A 10,904-nucleotide genomic window follows, 5' to 3' on the forward strand; every position below is an offset into this window, starting at 1 on the left:
TAATGATGATCAAACATATCATACATAATTAAGAAGAAGCAAACAGAAGAAAAGCAAGATAAAAACTTGATGACATCTGTCAATAATTATCAACAAATTCGATTGGTTTTAACCGGGCATATGGGGTTTGGCGTCTGATATGTATTTATAATTTTTGCATTATTTATAAATTAAAATGCCGCGAGTGAAATCTTCCCCTAAGAAATGTATAAAAACTAATTTACAGCAGCCTGCCAATTCATGGATATTTTTACTAAAAGGTGAATATTAGCTTGTTTACTTTATAATTGGATGTTTTTAATTTATTTGAAAAATTATTATTTGTTATAAGAACGAAAAACAAACCACCTTTTTTTAAATAGGTTAATAACATAAACTATACAATATTTTAGTTGCAATTATATTTTTTTCTGAAAATGTAAAATTATATTATTTCTAATAAGTTTAGGATTTATTAACATGGTATTAAATATTTGCAATTTTTTTTCTTATAAACATAATTGTCTACTATGTGTTGATATATGAATTACTTTCTGTAATTTATTTATGTTAATTCTTGTATCTTAATTGTAAATGAAGAGATATTAATATAGAAAGTTTTTTTCTATTATTGTTATTATTATTTAACAACATATATTGTTAAAATGGTATATTATTAGGAGTTCAAACAAATGCATAATAAAAACACTATTATTTCAGACTATTCTTTAAGTAAATGAATTTCAAATTAATCTACTATATTTGATATTGCGTTAAAATAACCAAATATACTTTTAATCCTTAAATATATATGTGTCTTTTAATATAATAAGTGTTTTGTATCTTCTACATGAATTTGATCATTTGAGCTACTCAAATTGATATGATTAGTAATTTTTCTATTTTAGTAGGAAAATCTTGCATTTTTATGTTATTTTTAAAGATATTTATAAGAAATAGTTGTTTAGAGGGTAATTAGTTTAATAATTCAAAGTTTTTTTTTAAACATCTGTAAAAACATCAAATATAAATACAAGTTAATCCTGTTGTTCTTTTAGGTGAAGCTTTAGAACTTTCTGATCAATATACAGGAAGTGGTACGCCAGACATTGTTACTTTAAGACACCCAAATACAGGAGAATCTGCAGTATTCTTGTTTTCACCTGCCAATAATTCGGTACAAGAGGTTCTTGCTTACAATGAAGGAAAGCGATCTTGGTTTATTGATGAAACTGTCAAAAGTGATGGAAAAATGCATCTGTCTACACCTATAGATCCTATATTTTTAGGTAAGTATGTGAAAATTAAGGATCACGATCCTTCAACGAGTTGTTTTAAACCAAAGAACAAAAAATATAGTAAAGCAATGGATGTTAGCAGTTCATAAAAACCATATGTTTGCTGCCAATGCACAAAATAGATCCAGTTTGTTCAGGTTTAGAAGGAATTAGATTGCAACATTATATAGCTCAGTAGTAGTAATACAAATTTACAGCAAATAGATGGTATGTAATATAAATGCCATAGAATTTATGTCAGTGCAATGAAATTGACTCTAGTGAATGTATTATTGGCAGAATGTGACGAACCTCCTTTGTTTTTGCGGTGGCAATCATTGTCTCATAAATATTTAATTAAACTAGAAACCCTCAGGGCAGATAAGATAAATAAATGTCACAAATTGATATTCAAGAATTAAAAACACACTTCCATTTGAGGAAGCCTCCATTCAAACCAATAAATTCATTAATAAGGAATCATTCTAGCAAAGTTTGCTGGCAAGGCAATAATATATACTGATGGATCTAAGACAAGGGAAGGAGTTGGATATGCAGTATACATTTAGAAGACAAAATAATCTTTACCAATTAAATTACCTGATTTATCTAGCAATATCTTACAAGGTCTTTCCTGGTTTAAGTCAAATAAAAAAGATGGGGGTGTGATTTTATTTAACTGTGTGCCATAAAAGATACTCATCTCAATAGAATGAAATATCCTATTTTTTGTGATATCAAAACTACATTATTAAATTTAAGACTGACATTTATTTGTGTTAAAGAACTTATTGGAATATATGGTATGATCTTGGCAGAAATACTGGGATACACCTATTTTCTAATTTATCCTACCGTATACTCACGTCAGAACTACATTCTTAAATACAAAACTTCGAAATTTTAGTTAGGTAGTATACTTAGAACGAAGACTGATCAAGGGAGATACCACATCCATCTTGTCAAGCTGAGCATTACACAATCATTAGCCTGTACCTATGATGATAATTCATATGCCAATCTCAATCAACTTTCCTTCAGATGCAACAATCACATTCATAAAATAAAAATTTGTTACAGTCCCTTGTTAAACAAAACTACTCCCTAAATATAGATAATTGACTTAGATCTATTATTAAATTTTATAACAGATATTGAAATTAATATTTAGGTAGAATCATTGAAAAATCCTGTGGCTGATAGACTTGCTTGCAAGCCATATTCTTTCACACACACATATATGAGTGAATTTTAAAATCAAATAATCCTCTCCAGGATAATTGGCTGCAGATATTGAGAGTAAATAATAATCAGTTTGATCCATAATGAAAAAGATTAGAAAAATAAATAATAGAATTTTGTCTTTTCAAAAATAAAACCTCGATAATTTCTAGTTTTTATTGAAAATATTGTTGTATTGTCTTATTGTAACTCATTATTTACAGTTCTTCCATATCTTAGAAGATATTGTGCTACTCAAGCCATACCTTTGGATCAATTATTAAGAGATGACGAGTTTCCAGAAACTGAAAGGTTGTTAAAATCCAGTGGTCTCAAATATTTAAATTTGATTGCAGATAAAAAGGTGATAAACAAACAAGAGCTTTTTGGGCATTTGAGTATTTCTTAATTATTAGAGGTCACCTATCTTATTAGAAACTAACTAATTTTCGTTTGTTATCATTTTTAGGGTGAAGAAGAGCTAAATGCTTTTAAGTATAATGAAGAAAAAACACTTACCTGGCTAAAAAAAAAAACTGAACGTGTAGCAGATATCTTGAAGCAGAAAAATATAAATGTAACTGGTGGAGTCATCTCTGCAACATATGTTAAAGCTGTCAGAGGAGATTCAACAGATAATGAAGCTTACTTGAGGTATGCTCATGGAATTGTTTCTGAATATCTGATGGATGATCTAAGTCAAAAGTTACTTAGATATTTGAATTTACCTGAGGATGTCCAAATCCAGCAAAATTTAAAAAGGAAAAGCGGTTCTTTAGGAGGAATGATGGAACCGAAAAAAACGAAAGTTGAGGAAGAAAATAAGTCCAGCACTTCCAATATTTTAGATTTAAGTAAACCAGATAATAAATTATCTACCAAGGATAAGAATAGAGCTAAAGCAGCTAGTGGTAGTAAAAGTATCTCCTCATTTTTTAAGAAAGCCTAATAATTTTATTCTCAAAAGTAATGTTTTAGGTCAATTTTAAAGGCTGTGTAGAAGGTCTGGTTTAAATTTTGTTTGTTTCGGTTTTAACATGTTGAACTCATTAATTATAAGATTGATTTCTCTATTTTTTAAAACTCGTGTAAATAGTATTAAGTTAGGATTTAGAAAAATTATTTCTGCTCTTTTAATTTTTATTTTTTATCTCTTATTATAAATGTAAAAAAATACCTGTGGTACATATTCTTTGGACCCCATTTATGCAGCAGCATCTGTTATGCATAAATTTTTATAATAATCTCCGTGTACATAAATATTTTATACAGATCTTCAACACGAGCGTGTGTACTTAATTTTTTAAATAGTAACAAATTCCTAATCATCGAAAATAAAAAGTAAACAGTATTAGCATTCAATTTCAGTATAGTATTTTTCTTTTTACATTTCCAGCTGCCCAGGAGAATTTTGCTCCCTCTTGTAACCCATTTCTTTCACTGACTTACTATCTTTTTCAATTTTTCTTGGGGTTTCCACTATTTGTTCCCAGTTTATTTGTAGTATTCAGTTTTTTCTTGTTGCGCCACTTTATTTTCACTTTCCATTGTTTTTCTCGTTTCTTTATTCTTTCTTGAAATATGTCAAATAAATTCAGGTCTTACCTTTTTACTTTTTGTATTACTGATTCTTGTTTTATTACTTTTCTAATGTCTACATTCTTTATATTGTCCAACATAGTTTTTTGTTATTTTTTCATTGCATTTATATTTGTCCATTTTTCCATGACGTATGTTAATATTTGGTACATTAAATATTTTTATTTTATATCCATATCCATACGTGTCAACATCAACCTAATTGAATGAATTTATTCTGATCATGTACTTGTAGTTGTCGATAACTATATAACGGAAAATGTGAGTAATAAATTTCTTTTTAATATTAATTTTTATTATTTCAATGATTACTTAATAATCAACTTTTACAGATAGATACGAGAGTTGGAGAAAAAAGGAATTTAATGTATTATAGGTGTATTTAAGTTACACATTTATTTCTATCCTTTGTTGCATTTTTCAATTTCTTCTAGACCTAATCTTATCAGATGCTTTTTATTAGGAAGCCGGTGAGAAGGAGTCACTTGTTTTTGCTTACATCCAAATGGTTTTTGGATCTAACGCTTTCAACGTTCAAAGAGAACAAAAATAAAAGCTTCATTCTTGTCATTTACTAATTAAATTTCAGAAAGTAAAAAAAAATTGATAGTTACGTCCAAGGAATGCCATCCACATTTCCAGATATGGAGGCAACAGACATTAAAACGCATCAAGCAAAATACAAAGTACACCCATTTCAGCAGCTCTACTACAAAATCAAACAGCTTGAAAACGTTTTGAAGTTCAAGTATTCATTATCATTATTGATAATGTACTGTCTGATTTAACTTAACATGCTATAAAATTAGTAGGGTTTTTGGAATATTTCAACAGTTAAAATTCCTCACATCAAAAGACAATTTGGAAAAATCCTCAATAATGGTCAGTGTTTACACAGATGATTTGGAGAATAGTCTAGGCAACAAATTAGTGTAGTTTGCAGAGCTGCTGAAAACAGATGTGGCTACTGATATTGATAGCAAAGAAAAAGAGTTTCTGGAATTGCAATTTCATAAACTTATTAAATAATTTTTCAAGAGTCTTGTTTCCCACATACAGAAATTGCTTTGAGAATTTACTTGTCTCCCATGATGACTAACTGCAGTGGCGAACGTTCTTTTTTTGATTGTTTGTATGTAACTTTGATCGGAGTTTATTTCATAAAATGGTATTACACGAACACAGATAGGTATATGTGTTCCTACATATATTTGGCACTGTGAATATTATATATGTTGTGTTTCATTAACTGTACTATTTGGGTATGCTTCATTAACTCTCAATATCTAAAACAAATTTAAAACACAACTATCTGAGGAAATCATTTGGGAAAGATGATGTATATCATTAATTCCTCTAGTCCAATTTCATAAAATTTGCTTTGTATTCATTAGGGTAGTCGTTAAAAATTAAATTTTTGTGACGCTCTCTAAAAACTTCTTTTAGATGAAAAACAATGCGTAATTTTTTCATTTTTTTTAATTCAAAACAACAGGTACCTCTACGCGATCCAAGTTAATTAAACGTTAGGTTCTCAATTGTCTTCTTCATGACAAGCTTATCCTACAGGATATACTAATAGAAAAACTTGAAGGCATCAAGTATATCGTATAGGCTAAGCTTGTCCCAAAATAGACAACTGAGAACCTAGATATATATATAACCAACTTAGATCGTCTAGACCTAGAGGCACATGTTTTGAATTAAAAAAAGATCTCAGTGTTTTTCATCAAAAAAGGCGTCGCAAAAAATTTAATTTTTAATGACCACTCTAGTATTCATAAAATAATTGCTAGATGCTATATTTTTCGAGTATTGCAAGGTTATAAATATGACCAATATTGTCAATATCATATATTCCGTTGCTAGAACAACATTGATATTGAAACAATTTACAATACATTTAATTCAACTGATTATTAGATTCGGCATTTTTCTTTTTTAATTCTTCCAACTGGTTCTTCACATCATTAATCTCTTCCTCTGTAACAGTTACTTCTACATTGCAAGCTTTTTGTTCGTCTCTAATGAACTGCAAAGTTCGAATTTTTTCTTCTAAAAAGGCTGGTTGTTCATTTTCTAAAGTGAGCCTATTAACATAAAAAAGCAAAGTCAATCAAATAATGATTGCCAAAAGAATACAGATTAATTAAATATAATATGTGATAGTTGTATTTATTTTGATTAAATATTGGATCATGGTTAAGTTAGATTCTACACAATCATTAGACAAAATAATAAGAACAAATATAGTACAATATTTACAAGAAATAAAAACAACTGAAAGAGGAATAAAGGTAATAAACATGATTATAAATAAATCAAAAATTATGATATTAGTCAGTCAGACGATTCAGTAAGAAGACAAGATAAATTGAATAAAACATCTAACATAATAGAATAAATGTCAAAAAGGATTAGAAATAAACCAAATGCAAGTAAATTCAGCAAATATAAATTAGGGGTAGTCTAAAATGCAAGTAATAGGGATTTATAAAACACAAAACTGAAAGAATACATATAAAACACCAATAAGGGCATATAAGGCTATGAATGCAAATTGGAAAATTTTCAAAGATAAGAAACTAACAAAAATAAAAGCATACAGATATCTAAAACAATGATAGGGCCAATTGAAACATTCAAATATTTTGATAAATACCAAAGTATGTCAAGACGTCAATGTTTACACATTATTTTAAACTGATTTTCATATAAAAGAATAAGAAGAGAGAATAAAATGACTAAATAGTTCCATTGATCCAGTATGAAATTGATGGGGTATTAAAAACAGATAACAGTAAGATTTTACAAAGTGTACAGAATTCAGTGATATGGGTACATATACAGAAAAGAAAAAATACCAGATTGAATATCACTAAATAGAAGACTAGAAGCCATTGGAAGTTAACAAGGAAAGAACAAGTAAAACCAGACCTCAAGAGAATTAAAGTAAATAATTGCAAAAAAAATGTTGGACCAATCCGCCAATGGATTATTGAGTTCACATAAGTGGGTACAATATATTTTATTAATTAACTATTTACTGTATATGTGTATAGGGGGCGTCCATTAATTACGTGAGGTGTCTTTAGACACATGTAATGTGATAGTGGCCAATTCCAACCTTCTTATTTTAAATGCAACCCCCAGTATATCATTTATTTTTTGATTCTTCAGAAAACTCAAAACATTCATGTACTATACCTATCTTTAACTGTTTCCAAAGTATTGATTTATTACAAAAATTTACATTAAAAAAAGGAAGTATTTTATCTAAAAAATCACTTCTTTACACTCAATACTTTTTTCTCATTTAGCTCTTGATATGGGGAAAGTAAAAAAACATTCCAGTGTTCCTTTTTTTGATAAGAAATAAAAGAATCCAAAAAAATTCCACACCATAGGTCAGAATATCGTTTCAAACATTTTTTAATAAATCTATGATGCCTATGATTGGATATGTCAAAACTACCTGTAAGCCTTTAATCTTTCTTCTTTTATACCATCACAATATTTATCTGTAAGTTTTTTCAATGATTCTTTCCTAGTAATCCAGTGAAAATGATTAGGTGGAGGTTTGTAAACTAAATCAAGAGTTTCTAGTAACCATTCAAACTTTTTGTAGTCCCATCGACGAAGATATTTTAGATGTTTTTTTCTTCGGTCTATTAACTCCTTAAGTGTTACTTTCATTCTTATATTTCTTGGAAACCTTTCCATTGATTCCTGTAGTGCTCGAATTATACCTAAAAACATAAAAAGATTAGGTTCTATAATCTAATACATATTTCAAAACATAATTTACTCACCTGTCCACCTAGCTATTTTCGTTTCAATAGTACTGAAATCTAATTCGTGTCTTTGTACTTTACCCATCATATTCTTAATATATAAATTATTTGCACACTTTTTCGGAGCAAACTCCAGAGAAAAAAGTTTTTTAACATTATCGTCTGCTGTTGCCAACTCTTTAGAATTTTGAAATTCTAATATCGTTTCAGATTTATTTATAATAGAAAAACCTTGCAGATCTCCACTTTTTTCAGGTTTAAAACATGGTATTTTTTCAGGACGAACCCATTTTATTTTTAAATCGCTCTTAAAGGCATAAGATCTGGAAAATATAGTAAATGCATTGTTCAATTTTTTTAAATACGGTAAACTACTCATTTTCAATCGAAAACTTTCAAGTGACTAAATATTTAAAAGGTTAATTTCCTGTGTCAAATCTTCCATATTTATTTGATAGCCTTTTAATTGCAAACATTCTAACCACGAATAAAAAAACATGTTTAATTTCAACGATTGTTAAATATAAAGTTTAATTACGATTAAGTAGATAATAAGGTAAATAAAATTTATTGAAGACACAGATGATTCAAAATGAGTCTCCAAATTACTATTCCTATAGTTAGCTTTTTAGTTTTCTCAACTAGCGCTAGCTAATTTGACATTTGACAGTCGTGGTGGAGATGATGGAAGTATTTTTTGTGTAATAGAAAAAAGTAGAAATTTAACCAAAATTAAAGTTGGAGTAAACAATTTAATTTTAGTTAAGAATAAAACAATATACTTTAGATCAATACGCAATATGTCCACAAACTCAAGTCCAACACATTACACCGATGATGCATTTGTCAGTGATGTTAATTTCAAAGTAGGAATTAATCAAAAAATGAAGGTTCCTGACAGAATAACCTTTTCATCAGATATAAACGGCGATAGTAGAGGCTCTTGGACAGGGGATAATTTAGATATGAATGTACCAGAACGGATATTGGTAGCAGGACAGCATCAACATGTTGGTATGTAATATTTATAAAATGAAATAGTGTCTTGAATTTAAAAATTATATATAACATAATCAGTTGTATAGGAAATTGATAGTTTCGGGTCAAATTTCAATATTACAAAAGATGTAGCGACAAAGTCAACTATGAATAACTGAAATATTAGTAATACCATCAAATATTTAAAAAAATGTAAATCAATGATTTATTAAGGACTAATATTCTTTATTTCAGGTACTAGAGCTCCACCTCGTGAAATAGTTTTTGATAATTCTATTATCCCTACAGAACCTTATTCTTATGACTTACCTCGTGTGGCTACTCCACCACGAACCCTTACTTTGGACAAATATCCTTTTCCAGGTGTAGACGAATATGAAGATCCCTATGTCGAAGAAGACCAATTGCCTGTAGTCAAGACTGCTCCAAAAATCAGAATGAATGATGTCAGTTTCCATTTAGGCAATCAATTTAATGATTCATCAACTCATTTATATGCAGGGGAGGGTCTAACTCCTGCTGAAGAAGTAATACACTTAAGAAGACAGATGGCTAAGTTAAATAGAAGAATTATGGCTTTAGAATTAGAAAATATTAATAGATTACAAAAAGAAAAAATTGTTGTTGGTTTTGGAATTGCATATTTTCTATTGAAAGTTATCATTTGGATGAATAGGAATTAAATCATTTTCTATTTACAATATTCTGTAGAATGTATTTGATGAGTTCTAGTGATCCTTCAAGTGTTGACAAAAAATTAGATGGAATTAAATTTGGTCATAAGAAACCATAGTGGGTGTTGATCGTTTGTTGTTCGGCATATTCAAATGAAAAGATTTTCAGTACTGCTTGATGATATTTGTACTTGATTGTCAAAATATAAATTGGTTGAAAAAATTGTTGTTTTTTGGAGAGCACAAGAGGATCATTAAGCAATTTGTGTAGGTTTAAAGTAATTAATACTTACAAAAAATCTTCAGAACTGCCAATTGAAAGGTTCCTATGGCAACAAAATTATTTTCAAAAATTAGAACTGATTGGATAATCCTGAGTGATGATATGACACATGTTGTAATGACTAAATTGTCATATTTTAGACTAATCAACATATTTTTTCTTTAGTCTTTGAAGACTGAGTATCTAAACGAGAGTCACACAATGTAATTGTATGGAAAGCTGTGTAATACCTCACATTCAAAGAGCTATTATCTTAGAGAATTTTAGTTATCTTCAGTCTCTGAAGATTATAACTTGATTATCAAAACGAGCGTCAATGTTCTGTGGTAAATGTGATGATGCATCTGAATAAATTTTAAAATTGGTCAGAAAAATTTTATAATTCATCGTTGATTTTGCATATAGATCTCGAAAAAAAAATTGATTGCAGTGTTTTTGGCAAATGATGACTTTAGAGAGGAATCTAAACTGCAAATAATATTTTTTTACTATCTAGTTTTTTGAAAATATTTAAAGAGGGATAAATCTAGAACTTGGGTAGTTTTATGCATCATATATTTTTTAATGATACGATTAGTATTACCATATAATATATTATCAAATGACTGTAATTTAATTTATTTCTATTTGTTCAATTAGTACCGAAAAAATTTGTAAAATGATTTTCAACTGTATCCATATTAATATATTTGAAATTTTTTCAATAAATTGTTACCTTGATATTTGTGTTTTATTTTACATTTTAAATATACGAGGGCGATTCAAATTTGATCAGGTCAAACGAAATATTTACAAAAATTCAATACTACAAATTTCTTCCGGATCCGGTGAAAGCCTGGACCGTGTGCTCCCGGCCTTATTATCTTAACATTATCGAATCGGATTCTCCTGGCACGTCATGACATGGGATATCATGGAAGGCAGAAGTTACTAACGAAATTAATATGATCTGGAACGAGAATTGATTTGAAATGAGAAAAAGTACATCAGCCATAAAAATTCATTTTAGTATCAATTAAAGGTTCGTAATTCAGTCTCCAGAAAAACCAAAAATGACGTAGAGTGTGTTTGAATTTGT

General features: G+C 28.6%; 3 protein-coding genes across 3 annotated transcripts; 2 read left to right on the forward strand and 1 right to left on the reverse strand.

Moving 5' to 3' along the window:
- Positions 1 to 55: 55 nt before the first annotated feature.
- LOC130890901 (ribonuclease H2 subunit B) lies at positions 56 to 4,362 on the forward strand. Its single transcript, XM_057795309.1, has 4 exons — positions 56 to 260; positions 1,038 to 1,268; positions 2,702 to 2,841; positions 2,947 to 4,362. The coding sequence occupies exons 1-4, from the start codon at positions 176 to 178 to the stop codon at positions 3,424 to 3,426; spliced, it is 936 nt and encodes a 311-aa protein (XP_057651292.1). The 5' UTR covers positions 56 to 175; the 3' UTR covers positions 3,427 to 4,362.
- A 1,555-nt stretch (positions 4,363 to 5,917) lies between these two features.
- On the reverse strand, positions 5,918 to 8,249 carry LOC130890902 (28S ribosomal protein S15, mitochondrial). The gene is made up of 3 exons (XM_057795310.1): positions 7,889 to 8,249; positions 7,552 to 7,825; positions 5,918 to 6,166 (listed from the first exon to the last, which is right to left on the reverse strand). Exons 1-3 carry the CDS (start codon positions 8,247 to 8,249, stop codon positions 5,980 to 5,982), a joined length of 822 nt encoding a protein of 273 aa, XP_057651293.1. The 3' UTR covers positions 5,918 to 5,979.
- LOC130890903 (transport and Golgi organization protein 11) lies at positions 8,205 to 10,546 on the forward strand. The gene is made up of 2 exons (XM_057795311.1): positions 8,205 to 8,884; positions 9,104 to 10,546. Exons 1-2 carry the CDS (start codon positions 8,671 to 8,673, stop codon positions 9,550 to 9,552), a joined length of 663 nt encoding a protein of 220 aa, XP_057651294.1. The 5' UTR covers positions 8,205 to 8,670; the 3' UTR covers positions 9,553 to 10,546.
- Positions 10,547 to 10,904: the final 358 nt, after the last annotated feature.

This window comes from Diorhabda carinulata, chromosome 2, assembly GCF_026250575.1.
Source record: "Diorhabda carinulata isolate Delta chromosome 2, icDioCari1.1, whole genome shotgun sequence".
NCBI lineage: Eukaryota > Metazoa > Arthropoda > Insecta > Coleoptera > Chrysomelidae > Diorhabda > Diorhabda carinulata.

Bases quoted from the DNA above. Each gene is read 5' to 3' on its own strand.
- LOC130890901 (XM_057795309.1), top strand. From the start codon at position 176: ATGCCGCGAGTGAAATCTTCCCCTAAGAAATGTATAAAAACTAATTTA. The intron at 261-1,037 runs GTGAATATTAGC...TTGTTCTTTTAG, and splicing joins ATGGATATTTTTACTAAAAG to GTGAAGCTTTAGAACTTTCT. The intron at 2,842-2,946 runs GTGATAAACAAA...TATCATTTTTAG, and splicing joins ATTTGATTGCAGATAAAAAG to GGTGAAGAAGAGCTAAATGC.
- LOC130890902 (XM_057795310.1), bottom strand. From the start codon at position 8,249: ATGAGTAGTTTACCGTATTTAAAAAAATTGAACAATGCATTTACTATA. The intron at 7,826-7,888 runs GTGAGTAAATTA...TTATGTTTTTAG, and splicing joins GAAAATAGCTAGGTGGACAG to GTATAATTCGAGCACTACAG. The intron at 6,167-7,551 runs GTAGTTTTGACA...TTATGTTAATAG, and splicing joins GAAAGATTAAAGGCTTACAG to GCTCACTTTAGAAAATGAAC.
- LOC130890903 (XM_057795311.1), top strand. From the start codon at position 8,671: ATGTCCACAAACTCAAGTCCAACACATTACACCGATGATGCATTTGTC. The intron at 8,885-9,103 runs GTATGTAATATT...TCTTTATTTCAG, and splicing joins AGGACAGCATCAACATGTTG to GTACTAGAGCTCCACCTCGT.